Below are 26,970 nucleotides of genomic sequence, written 5' to 3'. Positions count from 1 at the left end.
CATTGCAGGAGACAACATGATGAATGATGTAGGCAGAGATAACTGCTGAAATGGTTGCAAAGTGGTAGACGGGAGGTGATGTGTTGATGAAGTTGCACCTAGCTGATACAATGTATGAATAGCAGCTTGATAGACTAATGTATGCTAACGTATGCAATAATAAAACAATAAAACAAGAACCAACTCTACCGACCAGCAACTCCATACTTATAAGAAAGAAAAAGGATCACAAAATTGTCTGCCTTGGTTGCCGGGCTCCATTCATCATCCCAGGCACCCAGGAACGAACCCCCCGGGTTCATTTCCAAACATTTAGCCACGATAACTCCCCATTGTCCTATTGCCCTTGTAAAAGACGCATTGAAGTCTGTCAAACATGAAAGATCTGAGTCAGGATCCGGATACGGTCTCCGCGAAGTACGGATACTTGCCTTTCTGCGTGTCTTAGGCGAGATGTACATAAAGACCTGAGTTTTTAGATTGAGGCTTAGATGTTATTCTGTTATTCCTGTGAATGCTACGGTATCATGAAGAATTCCAATGCTGAGGCGAGCATCAGCTGTAGAGAGGGGAGTTTGAGGTTGAAACATACTACTTGGTCATTGCGATTACGCACATCCTAGATATTTCTATACTTGGTATTTCTATTGTTCTTTTTTCTATTGGCTATCATGTCTCTTTATTTCCTCTCAGACTAAGATATCGGGGTTTCATGTTTCAATTCTGAACTCATGTCAGATCTAAGAATAGCGGGATAGCTGCATGGAATGCGGTTCCTTCTAGAAGGTAGAAGGATTGTAAATCCAATCGAACAAAACAAAGAAGAGTGAACGAGTGAAAGAGTAAAAGAGTAAATTCCCCAAACATAAAATAAGAAACCCACGTTATATTCCTGCAGAAGTCCGTCATCCCTTTACCCTGTCGTCGGGGCTGACAAGTACCTTGCAGCCTTGGGCAAGAATGTAATTGGACTATTGGACTATCTGGGCCCCTATTTTGGCTTAGAGGGAATAAAAATGATCCTATATAGTCTATAATAAGCCAATAGCCTGGTATATGGACATAGAGTATAGGATAACCACCGACGTCTGGTTGTGCAGGGCTGTGCCATGAATAGCTTCATCATCCCTGTCTACGTATGTATATGGCTTAGTCCTGAAAGATCTCTTTAGCTTTATTCAGTGATACTTTCTCTGTTAAGGACTTTGTTTAACCCTTCTTTGTGTGATTCCTTTGATCTATTTATACAGTCTCACCTCATATGTTATATCAATAGCAATACTGGTAGAAGAATTCAATAAAACAGTAGAATGTTATTTGGCGTAAGTTATTCTACCCATATTGCACGCCATTCCTGAAGAAGCCACAATGCCTCACCTCACTGTGGCTAACTTCCCCCCCCCCCAAAAGAACAAACGACACATAGGAATCATCTCCGATATCCTCTCCCTCAAACTGAGTAAACCGACCCTCAAACCCCTCACACGATATCAAGCACCCCGCCATAATTCCAATGGCAGGTTGACAACAGTATCGAAAGAAACTTAGAAGTGGACGTAGTCCGAGCCAGGGCACTCATAGTACTCAATGTAGAAACTGCGAAGAGCACCTAGGCACTCGGGTGCATTCAGCAAGTACGAGCAGGAGGGGGTGTGCTCGGCATGGTGATAGAGATAGGAGACTTGCGGGAACTGGGCGCGGCAGTGAAAGCAGAAGAAGGGGTTAGCGTCGGTGAGCTTGTTTCCGTAGAAGCCATATTCCGGAGTCTCGAAGGCGAGGGTGCGAATGCGATCCTCCTTCACGCAGCGACCATCTTCGAGATGGTAGAGGAGGGCTGAGAAACCGATCCAGTTGGTTGGACAGAACCAGCATTCGTAAATTGGCAGACCCAGCGGGTTGTTGGGGTTCGGGTATGGTGTAGAGTGATACATGATGGGTTGAGATGTGTGTGAACTGGTTGTGCGTGAGTGGAAGGGAATTGATTATTGATGATGGACGATGAAGGAAGATGAATTGGTGTGATGGAAAGTGAAGGAGTGAAGGAGTGAAAGAGTGAAAGGGCAAGAGGTTGACTTCTGTTCGTTTTATAGCAGAGACTTAACTACGTCTCTTACGTCTCTCACGGCATCTTCCATTTGCCATTTCACTTTCTCTCTGGGATCTCTTTCCCCTTCTCTTCTCAGGCTTTTCAACTATCTCCTTTTTCTACTAGCATACTACTGTTCAAGCACCTCTCCCAGTCTCAAATCCATTCTCATCGTAGAGAAACAGGTACAGTTCTTGAGGTTGTCTAGTTCCCAGGCGCTAACAGGATATACTGAGACAGAATGCTATTCAATTCTGGAAGTAAAGACTATAGCTCCAAGGTGTCTTCTAGCCAGGAAGATATTGGATCCTAGAGATGAGAAGTATCCTCGCATTGACTCTAATTATATTGAATCGAAATAGGCCAGTTCGCTATTTACTCGACAAGAAGCTCGGTAGTAACATACCCTGTTAGGTAAAGACCCTACTTGTTGACAGTATCTTCAGAGACTCCCAACTTGCAAGAGAAATGGATCGGAACTGTCTGATCACAGGGCCTCGATACCCCCACGCAAGCGACCAGCCAGCCACATCGATCCCAGTACCGCAGATAGAACCAGGCCGCCGACGGTGTAGAGATCCCAGTTTTTGGCTTTAATGACAGACATACGCATATCAGCCGTCTGCAAGTGCATCGACCGCAATTCCTTCCCATCTTTGAACCGTAGCTCATTGTCGTACATCAGCTCCTCGATAAGATCGACAGCGTGGTATTTACGACGAGCAGCCACATGAGCAACGCGTTGCAGGTGTAGCATATTCTGGCTATATGCCTCCTTTTCTGACCTGAGAATCTTCGTGACTTTGGCGTAGAATTCATCCGACGTAAAGCATATTCTCATTCCACAGTCTATGTAAGGATTCACCTTGGACAGTCCCATTTATATACTTGAAGGAGGCAAACACTGCAAACTACCTTGGTAGGTAGTATAGCACGTGACTCGGTCCAAATGTCGATCTCGGTCTTTTGCATCTCTCTCTCTCTTCTTTCACTCCTACGGAGTAAGAACGATAGACCCCAAAAGAGCAATTGGGAGGAGGAGAAGGTGTTTTCTCCACATCTATCATACACACCTTGGAAGAACAACCATTTCATACTATACAACCTTCCAAGGTTGTGTACATATGTTGATCAACCCCGCCATCCAACGTTGATCCCGAATAGATTAGATCCTGGACAATTGGAAATATACCTAGGTAAGTCTGCGATATGCCCATGATACATATATGGTCAGTACAAACCATTCAAAGAAATCAAGTTTGCATCTTCAACCTCCAAGTTAGTGACTCAAAAGGCCCATACCGAATTGACTCATACCCCACCATATGCTAGGACCTAGGTATAGAACAGTCAATTGGATGTGTAAATGTATATCCGGTGAATATATTAGGCTGTCGAAATACCAGTAAATCCTGCCATTTGAACATATAAATAGCTCCATCTCTTCTTACTTTTCCTCCAAGGTTGATCCACTGCGGTCCACACTTTGAGGTTTTTCTCTCCCGCTTCTCTCTTTCTCTTCTATCTCCCCCTCAATTAACCTCATCATGCCTTCCCGACAAGAAGTCTCCTACTTTGGAGCTGGTCCAGCTCCCCTCCCGTCCTCAGTCGTCGAGGCCGGCGCAAACGCATTCGTCAACTTCAACGACGCCGGACTCGGACTCGGCGAGATTTCGCACCGCTCCCCCACCGCCAACAAGATCCTCAACGACGCCAAGGCCAACCTCTCCGCTCTCCTCGATATCCCTGATAACTATGAGATCCTGTTCATGCAGGCCGGAGGCAGTGGCGAGTTCAGCGCTGTCGTGCAGAACCTGGTCCCCGTCTGGATTGAGCGCCGTCGCCGCAAGGCCGAGACCGACGTGAAGAAGGCACAGCCCGATGCGGAACAGGCTGAGGTTGACGAGTTGGTCTTCCAGAGACTTCAGAAGGAGATCGACGAGGAGCTGAAGCTGGATTACCTCGTGACTGGATCCTGGTCGCTCAAGGCTTCCCAGGAAGCCAGTAGACTGATCGGTTCGAAATACGTGAATGTCGCTCTTGATGCTCGCAAGGCCAACAATGGGAAGTTTGGTACAATCCCCGCGGAGGATTCCTGGTCGTTGACTCCTACCAAGAAGGAGGGCGGCAAGGGCTCTGCGTTTGTCTACTTCTGCGATAACGAGACCGTCGATGGTGTCGAGTTCCAGCAGTTCCCCAAGTCATTGGAAGCTCAGGGTCAGGATGCCGAAGATGAGCGTCTCGTTGTCGCCGATATGAGCTCCAATTTCATCAGCCGGAAGGTTGATGTCAGCAAATACGCTGTTATCTTCGTACGTCGCTTCAATCTCTCTGCGTTATGGGATACACTAACAATATATACAGGGAGGCGCTCAAAAGAACATCGGTGTCACCGGTATCACTATTGCCATCGTTCGCAAGGACCTCCTCCCTCCCCACACCGCGACTCCTCCCCCTGCTCTCCTCCACCGGTTGAACATTGGCGGTCTCCCGGCCCAATCGTTCTCGACTACGCCACTATCGCCAAGAACAACTCCCTCTACAATACCCTCCCCATTTTCAACCTCTGGATCGCCGGCCAGGTCATGGCCGACCTGATGGCCGAGTTCAGCGCTCAAAAGGTCAGCGGACAAGAGGAAGTCGCCAATAAGAAGGCACAGCTTATCTACGGTGCCTTGGACAAGTTCCCGCAAGTGTACCAGGTTGTGCCTGACGCCAGCGTCCGCAGCCGCATGAACATCTGCTTCCGTGTTAGCGGCGGCGACGATGCAAAGGAGAAGGAGTTCATCGCTGGCGCTGAGAAGCGTCTTCTCCAGGGTCTCAAGGGCCACCGCAGTGTAGGCGGTATGCGTGCCAGCAACTACAATGCGGTTCCATTGGAGAACGTGCAGAAGCTGGTGCAGTACCTCGAGGACTTTGCTACAGCACAGTAGACTGTGTTTGGATATAAAATCGGTGTTTGAGCGAATTCAACCTGGGGCTTTCGGCCAGGAATGTGTGATGGGTAACGAAATAGGACGCTGGAATGTGTCCAGGACAGTAGCGACTGTTTATTCAACATAACTCCCAGTATATCCATGCTATATATATGCTTTAATGACAAAAAGGTTTCCAATATTGGTACAAAAGCGGTCCAAAAGCCCAAGAGAAGTCGGTCAGAGCTTCCACACACTCCATTCTTTCAGATCAAGTTCTTTGATGACTCCTTTTAAGGGGCCCTGGAGCTCCTGACCTTGCGCCCACAGCTTGGGCCCAGCCATGTAGCCGATGAATCCCTCAGGACCGGAAACCAAAATCAACTTGCTCTTGCGAGAGTCTCTTGTTGACGCCGGTGCAATAGCACTTCGGATATCTTCCTTTTTAATGAAAGTGTTTTCCTCGTCCAAATAGTAATCCACGGTGACCTGTCCGGGATATTGGGACTTCAGCGCCTCTAGCTCTCGCACAATAAGAGAAGTGTCTTCCGTTCGTACATCCACAGCATTTCCCGGCGTGGTTTCACGGCCCTTCGACGAGCCAAACCACCCAGAGAACCAGCCCTGGCGTGGCTGCGGCTTTAGCGAGTCACTATGACCACCAGCGCAGTCATCCTTCAACCGATTCGCCCACAAGATATGGATGTTCGGCCGACGTTCAGCGTTTGTGCGATTCAAAAGAGAATACCCAGCCTGCAGAGCCGGCGCAATCCCCGTCCCACCGGCAATAAAGAGTATCTCCTCCGTTTCCTTCGGTATCGCGCATTCGATCTTGGGTCCACGCAGCTCGATATCAGCGCCTACGTCGATGTTATGCAGGTAGCGCGAGACCTCTCCAAACGGATCCTTCCGAATAAAGAACCGTAGACAGCCCTCATTCTCGTCGTCGACGCTTAGCGACGTCGCCGCCGTCGTGGGTAGCGGCGTATAATCACGTCCGATCTGTAATTGTGGTTGCTTGAACATCACACTCCAGACTCCTGTCTGCCATGCCTCCTCGTAGACATCGTAATTGCTGTCGCTGGGTTTGCGTGGTCGCAGCGTGAAGAGGCTGCTGGTTGCTGACACCGGCTCGCGTGATACAAGGCTGTATTTGGTAAACGTTTCAGGATTCAAGGTCGCGGATGATGTGTTTTGAGATCGGATATAGGCGCCTGCACCTGCTGCTGTTGCGCCTACGAAGACGATGCTTAGCCAGCGGCGCGAGTTGGAACGGGAAGGCTTTGACGTTGAGGCTGAGGTTGAAGCATAGCGTACAGGCCGAGCTACAGCTCTGAGACCTTGGCTGTTTCTACAGCATAAAGAGGGTAAGTTGTTCATGTGGAAGTGCAGAAGGGAAAAAGAAATCGCGGGGGGAAATTCAAAAGGTCGAGGCCAAGAGCCGATTGGGCGATCGACAAGAAAATGCCCCTTTGGCGGTTTCTTTCTTTCTTCACTTCAACGCAATTTGAGGACTTCTCCTCTCTACGCTCTCTATAGACTTGACATTCTCGACATTCCCGACATTCTCTTCGGGCAATGGAGAGTCCCCTTGGCCACTCCTGACGACATACCTTTCCGCCATTCTTTCCCGACTTATACACCGACACAAAGAGAGATATGCCGAATACATACCAAGGCAACAGGAATGGCAGCCTCGTCGCGCCTCGAGATTCACTAGAACTCGCTTCCCTCGCTTCCTCATCTCCCGGCTCCGTAGGCGGGTCCTCACGCTCCTCCTCCCCCGACGGCATCTCCTCATCCCGCAAGCTCTCCCTCGAAGACGAAGATCCTCTCGCAGAAGCACATGCAGATGCCGAGCTAGGAACAGGCCGCCATAGAGCTCAAAGCTCATATTCCATATCCTCCGCTTTCGATTTTGGACGCACTTTGTTCCCGCTGTCGCAAACACAAGGTGGCTACGCACCCCTAGGTACTCCGTCCGCAGACAGACCGGGGTTCACAGATGGATCGCTGGAGCGGAATAAGACATTGACATATCTGAATGGGCTGTCACTCATTGTCGGGCTGATTATTGGATCTGGTATCTTCTCGTCGCCGAGTCAGGTCAACGCCAACGCGGGGTCGCCGGGCGCCTCGCTCATCGTTTGGGCCGTGGCTGGTCTATTGGCTTGGACGGGGGCTGCTAGCTATGCAGAGCTGGGAGGAGCGATTCCCTTGAATGGAGGCTCGCAGATATATCTGTCCAAGATCTTTGGAGAGCTGACAGGCTTCCTTTTCGCATGGTGCGCTGTGTTAGTACTGAAACCTGGGTCTGCGGCGATTATCTCTCTCATCTTTGGTGAATATGTCGTTCGCGCGTTTGTGGGCGCCGATGTGGGCGATGTCAACCCTTGGATCAACAAGGGTGTTGCATTTGGAGGGCTTGTGGCAGTGACTCTGCTCAACTGCATTTCCACCAAGTTCGCCACTCGCATTGGTGATTTCTTTATGTTCTTCAAGTTCGTTGCTCTGCTAGGAGTCACCGTCATCGGTATTATAGTCGCGGTGACTGGCTTCTCAGCTGGAGGAAATGCAAATGAAGAATGGAAGACGACAGGATGGTTCGAGGGAACCAACACCGAGATCTCTGATTTTGCAGTGGCCCTGTATGCAGGTCTCTGGGCATTTGATGGCTGGGACAATGTAAGTTGACTCTCGAGTATTCCTTTAAAGAAAAGGCTTCTACTCACACACTGTAGACCAACTACGTGACGGGTGAGTTCAAGAACCCAAACCGCGATCTGCCACGAGTCATCCACACAGCGATGCCACTGGTCATCTTGTCCTATCTGCTTGCCAATGTCTCATATTTCCTCGTTCTCCCTCATTCCACCATCGAGGCAAGCAACACCGTCGCTGTACAATTCGGCGGGAAGGTATTCGGTGCCGCCGGAGCCTTGATTCTAGCTCTCGTCGTCTCAGCCAGCTGCTTCGGAGCCCTCAACGCAACCACCTTCACAAGCGGCCGATTAGTCTACGCAGCCGGCAAAGAAGGCTATCTGCCCTCGATATTCGGCCGCATCGGTCTCAACGCCTCCCCTCGCAAGGCCCTCCAGCAACCAGCCGACTTCGTCGCCGTTCCTGGGCCCGAAAGTCCCTCTCCCGTCTCTTCGGCGATGAATCCAGACTCGGATTCACCCCGATCTATGCGATGGCATTTAACAGCGCCCTGACAGCCATCTACATCATCGTGGGCGAGTTCGGCACCCTCGTCACTTTCTATGGTGTGGCCGGATACACGTTCTACTTCCTCACCGTTCTCGGTCTGATCGTCCTCCGTATCCGTGAACCCCAGCTGGAACGTCCCTGCCGCACCTGGATCACCACACCCATCATTTTCTGCTGCGTGAGCCTGTTCCTCCTCAGCCGAGCGATCATTTCCGAGCCACTGCAAACGCTCATCGTGGTCGCGTTCATCATCACCGGTGTGCCTGTCTACTACTGGCGTATCTACCAGCGCGATGGTCGGATTGACCTCCCCAGCTGGAAATTTTGGAAGCGCAGTTTCCTATAAGTTCGGGGGAACTCCCCCCTCCGTTCTTTGCTCTTATGATTGTGATACCCATGCATATATAGCTGGGGTGTATGGTACGAAGCGTAAGCTTTGTTTGGTGTCTGTGTGTATATTCGGGCTTGCAATGGAAGCCTTTTTGGCGACGATGTGACGATCATGGCTCTAGGCAGGTGCATTCTGCTTGCTTCATCTTCTTGCTTGTTTCATGATGCCCCACGCCGTGTCTGCTTCTACCTTGTTTTATTAGAGAACTAGCGCACTACATCCTACATGTGGTGCATATATACATAATTTCTATAATATTTGCATATTGCAGTTCTTCATATACCAAGACCATCCCAAACGGAAGCCCGCACGAGAACCGCAGCTGGCTTCTCATCCTCTGGCCCAGCATCAGATTCTGCGAAGAATAGTGGTCCGAAGCATTGGTCTGCTGGGTGGTAGATACGTGTAGAGATGACCGTTCTGTCATTGACAAACACTTCCAACACACTCGAGTCAAAGAAGGCGTGTACTCGAAGCGTCTCTTCAACCTCTTCGCCGCGCTCGTTCAAGGTAGTAAATAGCGTGTGCGGAGCGCTTTCGTAGCCGTGGTTTACTTCGGCGTCATCAATCAGAGGTCGATGGATTTCGAAGGTCTCACTTCGTGGATCCCAGAAAAGGGTCGTACAGTCTTGGCCATCTAGAAGAACGTATATCAGTATATATACAATTAACTCGATGAATCAGAATCAGTGGCTTACCGGAAGTGTGTAGAATCTTGATGCCCACACGTGCACAAGATCTACTAACGGAAAATTCGGCGTGGAGTTCCCATTTAGATGTCCCCAACAGCGCAGCAGTCTGTGAAGGTGATGTAGACAGGACAACGCCATCGAGGTGGCTCTCCCGGGCATTTTGTCTCAGCCGCGTGAGTCGGCTATCTGGGCTGATCTTCATGGTGTGGATTGTGAAGGTACCAGTGCCAGTTGCGTCGGGAATTGCGTCAATTGAAGTAATCGAACTCAACTGTGATATTCGCGCTTTCTTGACATCTTTCAAGGTCATCAATCCCACCACACGGGGAAGTGAAACCAAGCCGCTGAATCCTTGGCGATGACGGAGAGAATCGGACAGGTCCTCTTCCGTGATCCAGCCATAGACGATACGTTGCGAGGTTTGAAGGTCGTAGAATGAGTTGGCAGCATAGTAGCAGCCGTGATCGAAGATACCAGAGAATGCATATGAGGCCAGAGCACTGTATTTGGAAGTAGATCTGCTTTCGCCGTTAGAATTGACACACATCCAGAGCTGGGCTCGGGTTTCTCGTCTCTGGCGTGCTTGTTGGGGCCCGTGTTGGTTCGAACTATCCAATCGCACACAGCCTTCGGCTCCCATGATGATGAAGTCCCGAGACGTCCCAATGTCGTTGGTCAGAGTCATCAGATTAACGACTTCCCAGTTAACACCATAGTCGCCAGACCAGCGAGATGGTCGCAGATTGAGACCGACGTCGACCAATGGGCCAACGAAATCCCACTTGCTGAGGTCTGATTCTTGCACAGTATAGACAAAGGCCGTTGGGGTTTTCTTGGAAATTCCTCCTGATAGAATGCCATATAGTGTTGAAGGTGTGTGTTTGGAAAGAGGCCCCTCGGCCCACGTTGTGATAACAGGATCTCTCCAGCCCGTCACTTTAAGATGTGAAGGTGGACCAGTGAGGAACGGGTTGCAGCCCTGGCGCTCCCAGGTCTTGCCTCCGTCTTGCGAGACAGCCAAACTGAGAGACTCACTTCCGAGTGTATATGGTAGCGTATAATGGATTGGGAGATGTCTCACGGACGTGTATATGACTGTGAGAGCTCCTGGCTGTCCGGCGACATCTGTTGCCCGTAGACATCCTGTAAAGACGCCGAGACGGTCGTATTCAGCAGAGGGTGTCAAGATTGGTTCGGTGCATGTCGTCCATGACACCAGGTCTGGAGATGTGGCATGGCCCCAGGACATATTGCCCCAATCATTCCCGTGCGGGTTCCATTGAAAGCATAAATGGTACAATCCTGTTTTTGGGTCGTATCCCAACCCGGACGGATCATTCATCCATCCTGCTGGTGCTATCACATGGAATGATGGTCTCCATTGTGAAGGATTCTGAGGTAATTTCTTCTCATGAGATACGCCATTAACTTTGTGATCTTTGCAAGGAGATTGCTCGGAGTTGTGCAGATGTTTGAGGACAAGCGTGTCCAATTCTGCTGTCATGACAGGGCCAGACATGGTTTGATATTGGGCCTTGGTGTGAAAGTCGAAACTGGACGGGCCGTTGTTGGGGATGACCAGGTAGAGATATATCTGTGCAATTCGGACTCGGCAACTCACCGACCAAACTTGTGCCGAGAACCCCGAGCTATTCTCCGAGAAGTCAAAATTATAATCTGATAACGTGATTCAGATCTTTGCTTCAAGAAAGATTGATCCCGACTCGGGGGATAATCGGGAATAGCTTCGGCATTTGCAGGAGGATTGTCGGCGAAATCAACAAAAAGACCAAAAATGAGTCAACATCAAAATAGCAAAATAGACCAGCAGATGAGAGAATTAAATGAGCAAATGGGGTAATTCGGAATATAAAGGGATCTCTCACCTTGTAGGGAGTTCGATGAAATCTCGAGAAACTTCCCCAAATAAATCCGGGGAGTAAGGCTGGAAGAAAATCCGGGGGATCCGGGGAACTTCCCTTCCACATCCCCCTTTTCAGTATGAATTGAGATATAGCCATCTAGTACCCTTATGGAAGTGTGTCTCCAAGGGTATAGGCTCACTCTATTTTGGATTCAGTTCTGCATCATGTCTTTCAAGGGTGGTTCGACCGAAACCCAACATGTCGACTACTCGGACTCGGACGCGCCTCGAAAGTCCCACGCGATAAATGCCCAGTTAATCTTCGCATGTACAGTGTTTGGTGCAGCTTCATTCTTGTTCGGATTCGACGACAAGATCATTTCTCCGGTTGCTGCATTGCCGGGTTTTGTGAGTGTTGCATCATAGCATCATAACATCATAACATCATAGCAAAACATGGATCCCAGCTGATTCCCACAGGTTGAGAAATTCCAAGGACCTAACCCAGTCACTGGGAAGTATGTCCTCACGGCTCGCAATCAGAATCTGGTATTCTCCCTTCCATTAGTGGGGTCCGTGATCGGAGGTCTGCTTGCTTCGCCAATGAATTTCCACCTTGGTCGCAAATGGCCTTTGATCATCGCATATTTCGTGTCTGTGGGTGGTGGATTGCTGCAGGTCTTTGCCCCGAATTTGGGGGCCTTTGTGGGTGGCCGCTCTATTAATTCGGTTGCTCTGGGCATCATAAATGCAACTGCCCCTTTGTATATCTCCGAGGTATTGATTCTTTACCACTTGCTCGGTGTTCAATCTCGCTGACTCTTACACCTAGGTGGTCCCCGTATCTATACGGGGAAGATGTGTCAGCTCAATGAACATCTTGAATCTAACAGCCGGCGTCGTAGGTACCGTGGTGGTGTTCAGAACAGAAAAGATCGATGGGAGCCTATCATATCAGATCCCAATGGCTATACAGTGTGCTCTGCCTGTCCTTCTTCTCCTCCTGACAGTGCCCCTCCCAGAAAGCCCACAATGGCTGGCAGGGAAGGGAAATATAGAAGACGCTCGACACAACCTGCGGAAACTGCGTGGGTCCAGTGACGACGAGGTTGAAGAGGAACTCCGTCTCATGAAGCTGTCTGAAGAAAATGAGCGCGAGCTACATGCCCAGACCAACTTCTGGCACATATTCCAGCGACAGCACCTCAAGCGTACCCTAACTGCAGGCTCATTTTTCTCTCTCAACCAAATATCAGGCATTATCCTTTCAACCACATATACAACCGTCTTCCTCACAGCACTGGGCGTTGCAGACGCCTTCGCCCTGACAATCATCTCATCCTGCTGCACATTAGCCGGCACCATTGCCGCACCCTTCGTCATCGACCGTGCCGGTCGACGTCCCACCGCATTCATCGGAATGGGGATTCTGTTCATAATTGACGTCGTGGCCGGTGGTTTAGCCTTCAACACAGGCAACAAGAAAGCCACTATGGCCATCGCCGCTTTGTCCTTCGTATTCAACTTCTTCTGGGCTTCTTCCTTCTTCTCACTGTCGAACGTCATGCCCTCCGAAATGGCAACTCCCAAACTCCGCCACCACACAATGGCATACACAATTGCCTGTGCGCAAACAACTGCCGTTATCACCACTCTTGTTGTTCCGCAGCTGACTTCGGCGGATGCAGCTAACCTTGGCGCGAAGACTTATCTCATCTTCGCTGGCTGCATGGCTGCGATCATTGTGTTTTTCTACTTTTTCATGCCGGAGACGCGTGGCCGGACTTTTGCCGAGATCGATGAGATGTATGCCGCTAAGATCCCTATGTGGAAGTGGAGGTCGTATGAGACTTCATTTGAGTTGAGGTCCCGTGAGTCAAAGGGTTTGTGACATGACTAGTTCGTCCGTCTAATTGAAGTCTGTAAATAACCTTTGACTTGGGTATAGTTAAACTCGTATTTGGTACACTGTAACATGAGCCAATGAGGTCTAAAAAGTAGATCGTACAAATCGAAGACACATTTCGTACAGGAATTGGAAAGATCACGACGTGGGCCAAGAAGAAAAGGGGAGGAAAAGAAACAAAACCACTATAAGAGCAGGTGTCATCGTTGTGGCCATTCCGGAGCTGGGGCTTTGGGCTCCATAATCTGTAGTGAGCGTAGGTGAGCCCTATACTTCTCCAGATAAGGATGGTTTCCACCGCGGAAGCTGGTCAGAAGTAACAGGAAATCTTCTGCGAGACTCTGGGGCGTGGAAGATGTAGTAAGTGGTATTCTTTCAGTGAAGGTGACGGGCGTGTTTAGGCCAACCCCGTAAGATGGGCTTGTGTTGCATAGGATGTTTGTTGCACAGATTGCGATATCGTATAGTTTTTCGGTCTAAGTATTGAATTGTTAGTATGGGGTCCAGTTCACAAGCCGAACCTACACATCTACGGGATATTGATGAGAGAAAGTTCATACCAAACCGATGCCGTGAGCTTCCATGGAGCTCAACCGTAATGACTGGCAAAGCTGGAGAGTGGATTCGGCAACAGATACGGCATATCCGTAGCTCAGCTCGGGTTGTTCCGCATGGGCACTCAGAAGCCCGTGGGTTGAGGAGAGGAGCCAGACACGGTTCTGGAGCCATTTCTGGGTGATAAAAACGTCCGCTGCTTGGGTCTCTCGTAGGCCCATGGCAAACGTGGCATTGCTGGTTTCGCCACGGCCTCCCTTGGCTCGCTCGAACCAGTCATAGCCGCGATATCGTTCGGCTTGGTTGACTCGATTGAGATTTTGGTGAATGGAGAGTGCCTTGACTTCGGTGAGCCGCTGGCAGTACCCGTTGCTGATATCGCATCGGCGGTTCCAGCAGTCGATGACATCTTCGTCGATGGCATCGAATAGTTCCATCATTCGTGCGAGACCCATCATCCCTTCAGCGTCTTTCTCGTTGTGGACCACAATGCCAGAGACGACGCTATGCGTGGCACTGTGAATGAAGTCATGCACTGACCGCATAGTGAACCCTGGCTTCCCCCAGAAGGTTATTGGGTGTCGCCGTTGCAAGGCGTAGGCTCTAAAGTTTATGGTCAGCAGCTTAATTTTTGGGAGGGTTACTTGCTTACTTACCTTTCTGTAATAGAGAGGACGAGATACGTCCGTAGCCGCTGGCCCTTCTCTTCCCCAGACAGATCCTGATATGACTCGGGATCATTTAATCCCAGCGTGGCCGCAAGATCTAATGCCTCCCGTATCCGGAGCCATGCGGCGTTGTGCTGATTACTTCCAAACAAACAACCGAAGAGGAAAAAGCTTGTGAGGACAGCTTCAATGGTTGGATTCTCGCCAAAATCCGAACAGCTTCGCATTTTGGTCGCTTCGTTCATCATGGCTCGTGCCTGCAGAGCTCGGGATGAGGTTGTCGGCCGCTCGTTGATCTCAATTGGCTGTGTGAGCGAGAACGCACATAACGACAATAGCATGGCCCCGAACTGAGAGTTCTTGCGATGTTCTTGCGTGATCATTGAAGTGTAGAGGGATGATCGGTTGAGAACGGGAATGGTCGGATGCAGCCGATCGAAGTAAACATCAATCCAAGGGATCATATTTGCTTCGTTGATTGTAGATGGCCAAACCGCATGAGTCTCCTGGGTATCTGAATGCATAGACCCCACGGACGGTGAGAATGGCATATTTGGAGCATCCTGTGGAGGCATACCCATGGCCGCAGCATCGGGGACTGGTTGAATGATAGACGGAAGAGATGGCCTGAGATAGACATTATTTCCTGGGAATTCGAAGACAGGGACTTGGGATTCCAGATTATCTGGAAGCCAGTACTCCGCGTCACTTCGATCATTCCAGCTCATAGCGCTGTTGCTATGAGAATCTATAGATGCGGTTTCCTCTCCCCAGGGTGCCATTGGAGGTGGTATACCTGCAGGCGGTAGTGTTCCGGCCCCCTCAAGGGGCACCGTGGCTGCACCATGAGTGGGGTTCCAAGGTGCTCCGGGCAAAGAACCGGCTTGACCGGACTCCACCGATGAGGTTGGAGCTTGGAACTGGAAGCTATTCTTGGATTTTTCTTGGGGAGTTATGACAGTTTGCTGCTGTCGAATTTGCGACACGCGACTTCATCCCAGTTAGCGATATAAATTTACACCTGCGCAGTCACGGGGGATTACTCACTGCCCGGTTGGTCCGCGCTTCTTTTGAGGTTGAAGGAATGTACACTCGAAGCCCATGGACTCACAAGCCTTACACGGTTGTGACAAGCTGCACTGGGAGGCAAGTTAGTACACTCATTCTCATTTTAATACATGAAAGGGGGTGGGGGATATCATGTCTTACCTTGATCTTGCGGAATTTGCATTGGTCACATGCTCTCTTGGCGATAGCCGATTTATGTGATCGGATGGCGCCGGTAGCAGTGCCTGGAGATTGTCTAGTTTCCATGATGAAGCCGAGTAGCTGTAGAGCTATAGCTCTTCCCTTAGGTTAAAGAGAATTGTGTCGGACATAAAATCTAGTGAGGTCGAAGAAGGTTTGACCCACATTGGCCCCCTTCTTCCCCCGCTCTCCGCTCGTGCTCTCTTCATCTTCTCTCGAGATATTTTACAGATTCAAAAAAGATGATCGAAAACCCCAAATTATTTGGGGGAACGGCAGATCTCGGTTAGATAAAAAAAAAAGAAATTACTCCAAAAACGACATTTGACCAGAGTGTGCCACGTCCCCACTTGATAAGAGTGGCCCTCGGACTACAGTCCGAGCACACTATATTAGGCTAGTCTTGACCTCCAACAGGCCTCATACAAGTGCAATTCATAGCAACATGGGCAGCTTACAGACCTGGGAAGAGACTGTCTCCCAGAAGCGGGCCATCAGAGACCAACTCATCGCACCGTACTTAGCCGATGTAGCTCAACGTCTGCCGCGAGTACAGAATGCCGAGGAGCGTACTCGACTTGAAGATCCCTTGATTCAAACGATCACAGACATTGACAATGTCACCACTCTGCTGGAATGCATGGAGAAAGGAGAGTTCCTAGTAGAACAAGTGATCAGGGCATATATCCAACGGTATGTCTTTTATCGGGGTTGGAACAGGCCATATACTAATATCATCGGTAGGGCTGTGGTAGCGCATCAATTAGTATGTGCCGTGCATCTTCGTTTCTGTTTCCATCCTTGCCCAAGAAGTCGCTGATAGAATCTGGCATGGATAGACAAATAGCCTGACCGAGGTTCTTTTCGAAGATGCCCTAGAACAGGCAAAGCAGCTAGACGCCGAATTTGCAGAAACTGGAAAGCTCAAAGGTCCCCTGCATGGAATTCCAATCACGCTGAAAGACCAATTTAACGTCAAAGGCGTTGACACGACCCTGGGATATGTGGGCAGATCCTTTCCCCGCCCAGGAAGACGCAGCGCTTGTGCAGATCTTGAAGAACATGGGTGCCATCGTCATTGCGAAGACAAATATTCCACAGAGTATCATGGTTCGTCCGAGGTTGTCACTGGCGGTATCTGATTTGGATATTGACTCTACTTCCAGTGGGCCGAAACCGAGAATCCTCTCTGGGGACTGACGACTAACCCTCGCAATCCACTGTTTTCACCCGGTGGGTCAACTGGCGGCGAAGGCGCTTTGTTGACATTGCATGGATCACTATTGGGATTTGGGACTGATATTGGCGGAAGTGTAAGAATCCCACAGGCTACAGTGGGCTTGTACGGATTCAAACCAAGCGTAAGTACCAACCGCCATTAACAAAATGTCCTTTTCCCTCTTTGATGTGTGTTGCTGATTCCCAAAAACAGAGCGCCCGACTTCCCTACCAGGGCGTACCCGTCTCCACTGAGGGTCAAGAACATGTCCCGTCTTCAATCGGCCCGATGGCCCGGGATCTCTCGTCTATCTGCTACATGAGCCGTCTGATAGCGAACAGCCGGCCATGGGATGTCGATCCAGGATGCGCTCCTCTTCCCTGGAATGACACTGCATTCCAAGAACTTCAAGACCGACCTATGGTAATCGGCTTGATCCTGGATGACGGTGTAGTAAAGGTCCACCCGCCTATTGCGCGCGCCTGCTGAGAACTCTCAGCAGCGCTTAAAGCACATGGGCACGAAGTTGTGGTCTGGGATACATCTGATCATGCGGAGTGCATTGAGATCATGGATCTCTTCTACACGGTCGATGGGGGTGAGGATATTCGTCGGGATGTAGCCGCTGCCGGCGAGCCGTTTATTCCTCATGTTGAAGCGCTGGTTAACCGCGGCAAGGCTATCTCGGTTTATGAATATTGGCAGTTGAACAAGCAGAAAACTGCAGTGCAGAAGAAATATCTGGACAAATGGAACGCGGCGCGATCACCGTCGGGTCGGGCTGTCGATGTTCTGCTGAGTCCTACCTTGCCGCATACGACTGTGCCTCATCGGAAATTCCGTTGGGTGGGCTATACTAAGATTTGGAATTTGCTGGACTACCCGGCTTTGACGTTCCCAGTGGATAGAGTGAGGGCTGAGGTGGATGTGTTGCCGTCGGAGCCTTATATCCCGAGAAACAGCCTCGACGAGTGGAATTGGAATCTTTTCGATGCCAAACAAGCGGATGGATATCCAGTGAATCTGCAGATCATTGGGAAGAAACTCCACGAAGAGAAGGTACTGGGGGCTGCTACAGTTATTGAGAAGCTCTGGAAAAGTCATGTCGACAAATCCAATTGAGCTAGGGATATATGGGTGGAATATCAAGTTGGGCCAACTCGCAGACTGAATGACGTATATCGCAGTGGACTGAACTGAATTTTGGAATAAATATGGTAGACATAACTCATTATGCAGCTTGGTGGGATATCTGCCTCCAGAGTCATTTAAATCACAAACGCCGTGGGAATATGCAACAAGACAAGCAATCTAGAGTTTCAAGCCTTGGGAGGCTCGAACAGATCGGGTTTCATGTTAATTTTGCAAAGCTTCGCCACACAGCCGCTCAGCTGAAGCAGTGACTGCACGCCGTCTAGGATACGCATATGCGTGAATCCAATCTCCCGGATAAACTCCAACTTGGAATGTTCAGACAATGTGGGAATGGTCTTGGTGACTCGGAACATGGTACTGATGATATCGTGAGCAGAGTAACCCAGGGTCCTGTAGATATAAAATGGTTAGAACTTCCAATACATCGAAGCAAACAGATCCGTAACATACCATAGCTCGTTCAACCCCTCCAGTGCCACATCCACCTTGCCTTCCCAGCAAGCCTTGATCATGGCCTGGACTTTGATCGGGTGCGGGCTGTCGACTACTCGGAAGACATTGTCTCCGCTGACGAAACCGAAACCGGACCAAGTACTCTGCAGGTTGTTGATAGCCTGACGCATGTCACCCTCGGCACTGAAAACAAGTGCGGCAATGCCATCCTCAGAGTGCTGGACCTTCTCCGCTTCGCAAATCTGCATCAACCGTTTCACAACTTGAGCATCTGTCAACCGGGCATACCGGAGAATGGCGCAACGGGATTGAAGTGGTTCGATGATCTTGTTCGACTGGTTGCAGGCAAAGGCAAATCGTGTGGTGGAGGAATAGATTTCCATAGTACGTCGCAGGGCTTGTTGGGCACCGGCGGTCATGCTGCGGTGATATGTGAGTCCAATGACCAAAACCGAGACTCTGGCAGAAACAAACCTATCGGCTTCATCAAGGATGACCAATTTATGGCGTCCCTGGGGCAGGGTAACCTTCTTTTGGGCGAAACCTTTGATCCGGTTCCGCACCACATCGATACCTAGACCACATCAATATCGACCAAAGCCATGAAACCAATTATGCCAAAACTAACCTCGCTCATCACTCGCATTCAGCTCCAGAACTGCCTCCTTGTACGCATCTCCCAGCAATTGCCGTGCCAGACATAGTACTGAAGTGGTCTTTCCAATACCCGGCATGCCGGAGATGATAACGTGTGGCATATTACCATCTTTGGCAATGATCTTTAACCGTTCCACTGTTTCAGTGTTGCCGACAATATCATCGAGGAAAATTGGGCGATATTTCTCGACCCTATTGGCAAGTCAAAGGTTAGCTCTACCTGATATTCTCGTGAAAGGAAACCCTACCAGGGGAGCTCATAGTCCACAGCGGCACCAGCAGTATTTGCTCTGACACCATTGCGAGAAGCAGTTGAGGATTCAGCTTGAACCATTGTGAGTAATTTGGTGATTCCAAAGTGAAGAAAGGCAGTGAAGGGGAGACGCGAAAGAAGCACGCGTGGGAAAGATAACGGCTTATCAGCTGGCCTGTGCACTTCACAGTGATGTGTGGCATGGAGACATTGAAGCTGTTATTTTATGATTTCATATCCTATAATCTCTATAGAAGCTTAATATGGAGTATAAAGTAGTCAATTAGTACCAACATGCTGACTGCTGCACATGTAGTTCATTCCAATGCTGGCGGTTGTCGTGATCTTTTTTTTCTCATCTACTTCATTCCGCGCCATTCTTCCTCTCTTCCCCCAACAACAATTATTCTTAATACCTAAAAGCTGGGAAATGACACTACTCCCTCCATTCCACATACCCTGACACCCATAGCTGGAATCAACCCGCTCCTCGAGACATCCACGCTTCCTCTCCGCGACGCGCACGGCTCAACGCATACTCAGAACCTTCGGCCAAACACAACAGAAAACACAGACCGTGGTGTATGCAGTTATGCAAACATCTGGAATTATGAACCAGAGCTCTGTCCGCCGCAACCTCTTCCACGGGAATCTCAGCCGCCGACCTGCTTCCGCAGGTCCACCCAATGGTGCAGTTCCTCAGAACCACAACGGCCTTTCCAATCGCCCCTCGCACCGGCTGAAGTCTACATCCTCCGACTCAGGGCCACATACTCGACCATTCAAATCTGTGGAGAATAAAGATATTGTGGTTCGGGACAAGAATGGCAGCTACAAGCTTGAGATTCCAACATTGCCGCAAGCTCTAGTTGGAGAGGATGGGGAGGAGTTGGCTGAACTTGTGCCGGAGGATGGAGGATTTGATTCTTCGGACCTCACTGGGCGGGACAAAGAGAGTATGTTTTTGACATATTGATGAAGTATAGTCTGCTAATGCATGATATAGAGTTCGAGGCGGCTCTTGTGGAGATGATGGTTCGGCACCGGACCAGACAATCGAACGGTGAACCTGATGGTAAGTTGCGAGTCTGCCGGTCGTTCCTATGACCATGTACTGATCCGAAAACAGAGATTCTGAATATGGTGCACGAGAGCCTACGCAAAAAGGCAGCATCATTGGATGATGATAATTGGATGTTTGAGCCTGAGAAAGACTCTATTTCTAACTAGACAGGGCTGCGCTTGCTGCATGCATCTTGATCTCATTACACTATCAGTTGGATATGTTTCCTGCAAAGGCCTGCTTCAAAGGACCGACGCATCGGGTCTCCCTTAATCGAGCTCCATGCTCGACGGCGGTGCCTCAACCTTCTTGGCTCTGGATTGTGATGCTCCTGTCTTGTTCTGACCTCCTCCAAACAACATACCGTTCATCATGTCCATCAAGGGGTTTCCTTGCCGGGGGATCTTGATGGCAAAGTATTGCTCGCCAATCTGAGCCAGAGCATCGTCCCAGATACCAACTTCTCGAATCTGCGCCGCATAGTGTCCAGTGAGCTGCCGGAAGAGATCGGCGCTTCCGCGCTGGATGGCCAACAGCAGCATGGTGATGAAGTTCATCAAAGGAAGTGCAGGGAACACCCGGGCGTCGGAGCTGGCACTGCTAACATCCTGCACACCGAGCTGAGGGTTGGCCGCTGAAAGCCGTGAAGTGAAAATAAGCAGGGCTTTGTTCGCGCTGCGGAGATTCCCGGTGAGGAGGTAGGTGAAGACTGCGCGTGACGCATAGATCGCTGCGGTGTGTGGCTCATCGTTGGTATACCACTCGTACTCGAGCTTTGCAAGGGTTTCGGCTGATTCGGAGGTTCCTAGGATGAGATGTTTCTCGGCATCGTATGGCTCGTTATCTGAGGCACTAGATTAGAATGCATCAAACATTGCGCTCCGACATCACTCACCTTCGGCGTATACTGAGCCAACAGCATGATGTAAATCCGGATCTCCTCGTTCGAGTGGTCCAAACTTGGCACTCCATCCAATCATTTCTTGGATGAACCTCTTTCGTGTAGGTTCATCTGACGGGAATTCGCGCAGCAGCTCGATCAGGCGCTCTGAAGAAACAAAAAATAATACGTTAGCAATCTAGATCCGTGGTAGCTACCGGGACAGCCTGAAGCACCACGCTGCAGTAATCAACCCTCAGTAGTAAAAAGACGTTTGAGACTCACTCTTCCGAGCCCGACCCTCTGCATCATCATTACCGCCTGCAATCTCCCATTCGGCTTTGTTGTATACCTCCAGCACCAACATAATGGCCAAGTCTCCACCACTGGCCGATGCACCCTGCTGAGCACCAGCTTTCAATAGCTCCTTCGCGCCACCAGCCAGGATTTCCGCCGCAGCATCGTAGTTGGATTGCTTGATATACCGGACAGCAATAACGCGTAGTTGCTGGTGAGCTTCGTAGTATGCGCCATCAGCAATCCTAGACAACAACAGACGGTCAGAATGGGATCTTTTGAGGTCCGAGATGGTTACGGGCCAGGTGGAATTCTCACTTTTCTCGCTGGCGGGCGATGACTTTATCAATCCGGGATGACATTGTCGACTAAAAGGAAGCGCTGATCATAAGAAATCAAAGAAAGTAGAACCGAGGACGCTATCAAGCAGAGTGCGCAGTGCAAGAACGTTCGCGGGGAGTTGGTTGAGATTTGGTGGGGACGCGGCAATCCGGCCAAAGCCCTGGAGAACATGGCATCTCCGCCATCTCCTTCAGAAATACCTTATGGTTGCTTTATAGCTGGACCAGCTTTGCTTTTACACGAAATCTACAATTTCCGCTGTTTGAAGTCTGTTCGTTCTATTGCCCTCTGTTTCCGGCGATATTACAATAATACCACGCCATTACGGGCATCCCTAACGACAATACGAGCTATCTAACTAGGTCGCGACAATCTATATCAAGGACTAAACAATCGTTTTTCTTCATGCGACCATGCCCATCACCCAATAGTGCGACAAATTCATCATGAACGGGTCTACTTTTAATATCCAGCCCCTGCACCGCTTCGGCGGCGCAAATACCTCTATCCGGAGACCAAGGGTAAGCCAAAGACCTGGCGCCATGTCAAACAAATCGAAATGAATAACTCACCTGGTGTTAGGAAATCGCATGCTTCTCTTATGATGAACAGCGTCGTTTTTCGCTTGGCGATTCATCCATGGCCTATTACTACACACCGGCTCTCCCTGCAGACCTGAACAAGGGCTATGAGACATTCCAGAAGCTCAATGATGCCGCAGATGAACACTTGGATGCTTTACTTGATACCCTTGTTGCTTATGAGAAAGAAACAGAGAAGAAGTGTGATGTAGACATCGTCACATGGAGAGGAATGATGACCAAGGTGCGTTGAATTGAAGTCTGACGCGACTATCATCTAGTTTTGAACCAAATTCTGACTGCTATATACAGATCCTAACGACTCCCTTTGATAATATGAATGGGTTCGTAGCCCTGAAATATCACCAACACAGAGTGCTGTCTCTCTAACCCTAACTATCTCTAGCTTCGAGATGAATGCAACTCTTTTCCAGGTACGATATCAATCTCAACAAGGCTGTTTGGCTTCCATGATCTAACCTCTAGTATAGGGCACTATGTGTGTATATCCAGCGAGCAAGATCACTATATAAATTACTGACTTGTTCTAGATTCATCGAAGAAAACAACGAGTACAAGAACCAACAGAAAGAGATCCAACGCAAGCGAGGATCGCCACCTGGAATGGCACCGCAGGAACTCATGATGTATTGGGGTGTGTAAAACAACCCATGAAATATATGCTTAGACTAACTAACAATCCTAGGCTACAAATTCGAAAAACTGGCTGTACTTTCAAAAACATGGCATGAATCAACCCGTGAAGAGATCGAAGGCCGCGGGGACGAAGTCGTCAACAACGCAGCACAGTATTGTTCGGTTGTCCGCACTGGGATAGGTAACGTGCGTATGATTCTCGGTGGAGAGGTTGATGCCAGTATGTTCACCTTGATTATGATTATCGTGGCTATATCAAATCCTAACTTCTTCTCTAGTCTGGGACAGCAAGCCGTCCCGAAAAGAAAGCCCCATTAACTGGGTTGAGCTGAAGACATCAGCCCAGATCCGCAATGAACGCGATATGATAAAGTACGAGCGGAAATTGCTCAAGTTTTGGGCACAGTCATTCCTGCTCGGTGTGCCTAAAATAATCGTGGGATTCCGTGATGAAAATGGCATTTGCCATAGTCTGGAGGAGCTGGACACAGCCAGTATCCCCGGCAAAGTGTTGAGTGTCGGTCGGCGTTCCTGGGATGGAAATGTCTGCATCAATTTTACTGGTGCATTCTTGGAATGTGAGTGTTCTTCTTCGTGGGCTTATAGCAGCACTGACACACCTTCCAGGGCTTAAGAAGACTATCAATCGGGAGGGGACGTGGAGAATTCGGAAGAAGGAGAAGTCTCCGGTCATCGAGGTCTATCAAGTTGAGGAGCAAGGACATGGCGATATTCTCTCGCCGGCTTTCAAGGCCTGGCGATCGACCATGACCTCTGCAAGTTCATGATTGGAAGGTCTAATGTATGCTAGGTGGTGATGATGATGTACCTTAATTGTTTGTGTCATTGCAAAATGAAATCTTTCAGTGGCTGTTGATTTGTGAAATCCTTTCACGGACTATATAAAAAACACAACAACCACCAGAAAAGAGAAGACTAGGACCCCCAATTGATTTTACTCAGTCGAGGCGACTTGCTATCCGAGAAACCTCGCCAGAGGAGGCATCTAGCGACTACCTGCATCACCTTTTACACGGAAGACAACCCTTGATAGTTTGTAATAACAGAAGAATATGGGGTATTTCTATGACCTTTAATCTTTGACTATGCAATGCAATAAATCATGACCCAGGTTCGGTTTCAGGAGCCTGGATCCCCTTCGCTTCCAACTCCTTCTTTCGGAAATATTCATCTCGCTGTGTCCTCTTACTCGCAGACTTCAGTCCCCGTTTATGCTGATGACTATTCAGATGAATATGCCACTGGTCCTCGGTCGCCATTGTCTTCTGGCAGACATCACAGGTATAACACCTCCCGATTGGGTCTGTCTGTTCACGCTTTTGGGCCTGGGCTTCCTTCGCGCCGAACTCCGCCGCTGCCAACTGAGAAAGCGATTTAGGATCTGGAGTGGGCTTGTTTTGCTGCATCAGTTGGACAATCTCCTCCGACGGTCCAGTGATGCACTTGCTCCAGTCGCTGACATTGGAACTGTCCAAAAGATAAAGACGACGTGTCTCTCCGGCTTCTGTGAGTGCTCTCCAGAGTTTATTGCGGATCCATTTGACTTGCGATGTTCCGTACTGGCGTGTGGCGATCCGAATTAATTCAAGAGAGTTCCGTTTGAGATCTTCGATCTCTTTCTCGCTTGCTTCCCCATCCCGGATAGCCTTGAAGTATGGCGCCAATTCCTTGAATCCAATGGACACCCAGACTCCCCGTGTTTGGTCAACTTCAATGCCCTGCGAGGCTTTTTCCTGCAAGTAGTCCGACATCTTCTCCGCCTCCGTCATCAAGCCCTGCTTGACCATGTCATCGACACGCGCATCCAGGCGCGCATTGAGGACCTCCTTTTCGGCATGTACCCAAAATACCAAGGTATTCTCGAACCGTAGCAATCCTTCCTCCTGGTCCATTGCCTTTCTTTTTTGAGAGAACTGCTCTTTATAAATATCCGAGGCCCGCCGCCCTGTCTGGAAATAGATTTCCAATGACCGCCGGATTTTCCGTCCATCTCTCGGATGCCATCGCGCAGCCATGACAGGATCCACCTCGCGCAGCTTCTCTAAGAGAACTTCGGGCGCCGAATCCAGAATCGGCCATTTCTTCGAGGTTGAGCTGAACTCCGTGAGCTGTTCCCGCTCGCTTTCGTCGTCCACACCCTCGCCCACGAGCTGTTCTTTGAACAGCACTGCTTGGGTATAATAGTGGGTGCCACCAACAAGGATAGGGACCTTGCCACGGGCGCGGATATCTTCAATAATTCGAAGGGCTTCGCGCTTGAACAGCCCTACGCGCCATGCTTCCGCGTTTAGGTCGATGCAACTGAGGAGGTGGTGAGGGATGCCATTCCGTTCCTCAATCGGGATCTGGTTCGTTATGATCGGTAACCCGCGGTACATCTGCATGGCGTCGCCATTGATGATTTCACCGTTGAATCGAGAGGCCAAGTCCACTGCAAGCTGTCTACAGCTATCAGTTATTGTGTCCGGAGGAAGTGCAGGCGGTGCTTGGAGCCATTACCTTTGACTTGCCTGTGCCTGTGGCACCGACGACAGCTATGAGTGGATTCATGATTCCTTGACCGTGCCAAATAGATCGGAGAGCCGAGAGCATACCGTGATGTTCATTGCGACGCGGGGGAGGAAAAAAAGTTGTTATCGGGACGGCGGGTTATCGCGCGGGTTACCTCATCCATGACCCCCGGAGATCATATCATCGATGTTACAATGGGCGCTAGCATCAAATCAGTCTAGAGAATTTCGATTTAAATGCATTGTCTGACTCATTCTACATTCTTTTGATTTCATCGAATCCCGGGTCCTCTTAGTGTTTTCCTTTCTCCGACATTCGTCATGGCGCATATCAATCCCACTCCATCCATTGAGGTACAAAACCTCTCATACAAGTTCCAAGATGGCTCTAGTGGCCTGGAGGACGTTAGCATGAGCCTACCACCTGGAAGTCGCACCCTACTGATCGGCGGTGAGCCAAATCCATCCCCATTTCAGACTAATCTCAAAGACTAACCCAAACGCACAGCAAATGGAGCGGGGAAGACCACTCTCCTCCGCCTCCTATCAGGGAAGCGCCTTGCACCCAATAACACCATCGCCATTGGCGGCAAGGACCCCTTCAAGGACACCCTAGACGGCGTGACCTACCTAGGAGTCGAGTGGGTATTGAACAGCATCGTCCGCACAGACATCGATGTGCCGACGCTGCTCGCCTCCGTCGGCGGAAATGCCTACCCAGAGCGTCGGGACGAGCTGGTCGATATTCTCGATGTCGATCTGCGCTGGCGCATGCATGCCGTCTCAGACGGAGAACGCCGTCGCGTGCAGCTGGCCATGGGCTTGCTGCGACCCTGGCAGGTCCTGCTCCTCGACGAGATCACTGTCGACTTGGACCTTTTGTCCAGGAGCAATTTCCTGGCTTTCCTAAAGCGGGAGACTGAGACCCGAGCCTGCACTATTGTTTATGCTACCCATATCTTGGATAATCTTGCCCAGTGGCCTACCCATTTGGCCCACATGCATTTGGGCAAGGTCAAGGCGTTGGGTAGTGTGGAGTCATTCCATGAAGAAGTCCCTGAGTGGACTTCGGAGAATAGTCGCCTTGGAGAGCTGGTTCTCAAGTGGCTCAAGGAGGATATGAAGGCCAGAGGTCCCCGGAATGGTCGTGGTAATCAGGCCAAGACCTACCAGTCCCTTGAGGGTATTGGAGGTTACGGACTGGAAAAACACGACTGAGAAAATAATCCGGAAAGAAATGTGATCTTTTTTATCTAATTTTTGCATGCGATCACTGTCAGGAGTCATATAATGTGCCGTTCAACAGCAATTGGGTTCAACCACAAGGCATAGATGGGATTTATTGGC

The 26,970-nt window shown here is 49.8% G+C and overlaps 15 protein-coding genes across 15 annotated transcripts; 7 read left to right on the top strand and 8 right to left on the bottom strand.

Moving 5' to 3' along the window:
- Positions 1-1,544: 1,544 nt before the first annotated feature.
- N7519_007685 (uncharacterized protein) lies at positions 1,545-1,931 on the bottom strand (the record flags this gene model as incomplete). Its single annotated transcript, XM_057294461.1, has 1 exon — positions 1,545-1,931. The coding sequence occupies one exon, from the start codon at positions 1,929-1,931 to the stop codon at positions 1,545-1,547; it is 387 nt and encodes a 128-aa protein (XP_057149272.1).
- Positions 1,932-2,573: 642 nt separating this feature from the next.
- On the bottom strand, positions 2,574-2,927 carry N7519_007684 (UDP-glucuronosyl/UDP-glucosyltransferase; the record flags this gene model as incomplete). Its single annotated transcript, XM_057294460.1, has 1 exon — positions 2,574-2,927. One exon carries the CDS (start codon positions 2,925-2,927, stop codon positions 2,574-2,576), a length of 354 nt encoding a protein of 117 aa, XP_057149271.1.
- Positions 2,928-3,633: 706 nt separating this feature from the next.
- On the top strand, positions 3,634-5,019 carry N7519_007683 (O-phospho-L-serine:2-oxoglutarate transaminase; the record flags this gene model as incomplete). Its single annotated transcript, XM_057294459.1, has 1 exon — positions 3,634-5,019. The coding sequence occupies one exon, from the start codon at positions 3,634-3,636 to the stop codon at positions 5,017-5,019; it is 1,386 nt and encodes a 461-aa protein (XP_057149270.1).
- A 222-nt stretch (positions 5,020-5,241) lies between these two features.
- On the bottom strand, positions 5,242-6,381 carry N7519_007682 (cytochrome b5 reductase family protein; the record flags this gene model as incomplete). Its single annotated transcript, XM_057294458.1, has 1 exon — positions 5,242-6,381. The coding sequence occupies one exon, from the start codon at positions 6,379-6,381 to the stop codon at positions 5,242-5,244; it is 1,140 nt and encodes a 379-aa protein (XP_057149269.1).
- A 279-nt stretch (positions 6,382-6,660) lies between these two features.
- On the top strand, positions 6,661-8,557 carry N7519_007681 (putative amino acid transporter; the record flags this gene model as incomplete). Its single annotated transcript, XM_057294457.1, is given in 3 exon segments — positions 6,661-7,686; positions 7,743-8,120; positions 8,138-8,557. The coding sequence occupies 3 exon segments, from the start codon at positions 6,661-6,663 to the stop codon at positions 8,555-8,557; spliced, it is 1,824 nt and encodes a 607-aa protein (XP_057149268.1).
- Positions 8,558-8,877: 320 nt separating this feature from the next.
- On the bottom strand, positions 8,878-10,813 carry N7519_007680 (glycoside hydrolase family 32 protein; the record flags this gene model as incomplete). Its single annotated transcript, XM_057294456.1, has 2 exons — positions 8,878-9,239; positions 9,301-10,813. The coding sequence occupies 2 exons, from the start codon at positions 10,811-10,813 to the stop codon at positions 8,878-8,880; spliced, it is 1,875 nt and encodes a 624-aa protein (XP_057149267.1).
- A 513-nt stretch (positions 10,814-11,326) lies between these two features.
- Positions 11,327-13,049, top strand: N7519_007679 (uncharacterized protein; the record flags this gene model as incomplete). Its single annotated transcript, XM_057294455.1, has 3 exons — positions 11,327-11,566; positions 11,639-11,935; positions 11,991-13,049. 3 exons carry the CDS (start codon positions 11,327-11,329, stop codon positions 13,047-13,049), a joined length of 1,596 nt encoding a protein of 531 aa, XP_057149266.1.
- Positions 13,050-13,264: 215 nt separating this feature from the next.
- Positions 13,265-15,601, bottom strand: N7519_007678 (CeGAL family transcription factor; the record flags this gene model as incomplete). Its single annotated transcript, XM_057294454.1, has 5 exons — positions 13,265-13,540; positions 13,625-14,222; positions 14,276-15,277; positions 15,335-15,426; positions 15,497-15,601. The coding sequence occupies 5 exons, from the start codon at positions 15,599-15,601 to the stop codon at positions 13,265-13,267; spliced, it is 2,073 nt and encodes a 690-aa protein (XP_057149265.1).
- A 379-nt stretch (positions 15,602-15,980) lies between these two features.
- Positions 15,981-17,876, top strand: N7519_007677 (uncharacterized protein; the record flags this gene model as incomplete). The annotated part of the gene is made up of 6 exons (XM_057294453.1): positions 15,981-16,228; positions 16,280-16,301; positions 16,375-16,656; positions 16,702-16,896; positions 16,968-17,202; positions 17,254-17,876. 6 exons carry the CDS (start codon positions 15,981-15,983, stop codon positions 17,874-17,876), a joined length of 1,605 nt encoding a protein of 534 aa, XP_057149264.1.
- A 197-nt stretch (positions 17,877-18,073) lies between these two features.
- N7519_007676 (replication factor C subunit 4) lies at positions 18,074-19,353 on the bottom strand (the record flags this gene model as incomplete). The annotated part of the gene is made up of 5 exons (XM_057294452.1): positions 18,074-18,299; positions 18,360-18,782; positions 18,837-18,936; positions 18,991-19,211; positions 19,268-19,353. The coding sequence occupies 5 exons, from the start codon at positions 19,351-19,353 to the stop codon at positions 18,074-18,076; spliced, it is 1,056 nt and encodes a 351-aa protein (XP_057149263.1).
- Positions 19,354-19,864: 511 nt separating this feature from the next.
- N7519_007675 (uncharacterized protein) lies at positions 19,865-20,502 on the top strand (the record flags this gene model as incomplete). Its single annotated transcript, XM_057294451.1, has 3 exons — positions 19,865-20,228; positions 20,279-20,347; positions 20,402-20,502. 3 exons carry the CDS (start codon positions 19,865-19,867, stop codon positions 20,500-20,502), a joined length of 534 nt encoding a protein of 177 aa, XP_057149262.1.
- A 102-nt stretch (positions 20,503-20,604) lies between these two features.
- N7519_007674 (protein GET4) lies at positions 20,605-21,874 on the bottom strand (the record flags this gene model as incomplete). Its single annotated transcript, XM_057294450.1, has 4 exons — positions 20,605-21,179; positions 21,231-21,383; positions 21,501-21,757; positions 21,831-21,874. 4 exons carry the CDS (start codon positions 21,872-21,874, stop codon positions 20,605-20,607), a joined length of 1,029 nt encoding a protein of 342 aa, XP_057149261.1.
- A 426-nt stretch (positions 21,875-22,300) lies between these two features.
- Positions 22,301-23,880, top strand: N7519_007673 (DXO/RAI1 family decapping nuclease; the record flags this gene model as incomplete). The annotated part of the gene is made up of 9 exons (XM_057294449.1): positions 22,301-22,375; positions 22,437-22,679; positions 22,748-22,779; positions 22,842-22,869; positions 22,927-22,934; positions 22,987-23,090; positions 23,142-23,312; positions 23,371-23,670; positions 23,720-23,880. 9 exons carry the CDS (start codon positions 22,301-22,303, stop codon positions 23,878-23,880), a joined length of 1,122 nt encoding a protein of 373 aa, XP_057149260.1.
- Positions 23,881-24,213: 333 nt separating this feature from the next.
- On the bottom strand, positions 24,214-25,705 carry N7519_007672 (tRNA dimethylallyltransferase; the record flags this gene model as incomplete). The annotated part of the gene is made up of 2 exons (XM_057294448.1): positions 24,214-25,551; positions 25,613-25,705. 2 exons carry the CDS (start codon positions 25,703-25,705, stop codon positions 24,214-24,216), a joined length of 1,431 nt encoding a protein of 476 aa, XP_057149259.1.
- Positions 25,706-25,944: 239 nt separating this feature from the next.
- Positions 25,945-26,841, top strand: N7519_007671 (putative ABC transporter; the record flags this gene model as incomplete). Its single annotated transcript, XM_057294447.1, has 2 exons — positions 25,945-26,074; positions 26,132-26,841. The coding sequence occupies 2 exons, from the start codon at positions 25,945-25,947 to the stop codon at positions 26,839-26,841; spliced, it is 840 nt and encodes a 279-aa protein (XP_057149258.1).
- Between the last annotated feature and the right edge of the window lie 129 nt (positions 26,842-26,970).

This window comes from Penicillium mononematosum (genome assembly GCF_028829835.1).
Source record: "Penicillium mononematosum strain IBT 11891 chromosome Unknown utg000003l:1.0-8172316.0:1.0-8177699.0, whole genome shotgun sequence".
NCBI lineage: Eukaryota > Fungi > Ascomycota > Eurotiomycetes > Eurotiales > Aspergillaceae > Penicillium > Penicillium mononematosum.
The sequence above is the reverse complement of the archived record's forward strand: the minus strand, read 5'-3'. Positions and strand labels throughout refer to the sequence as shown.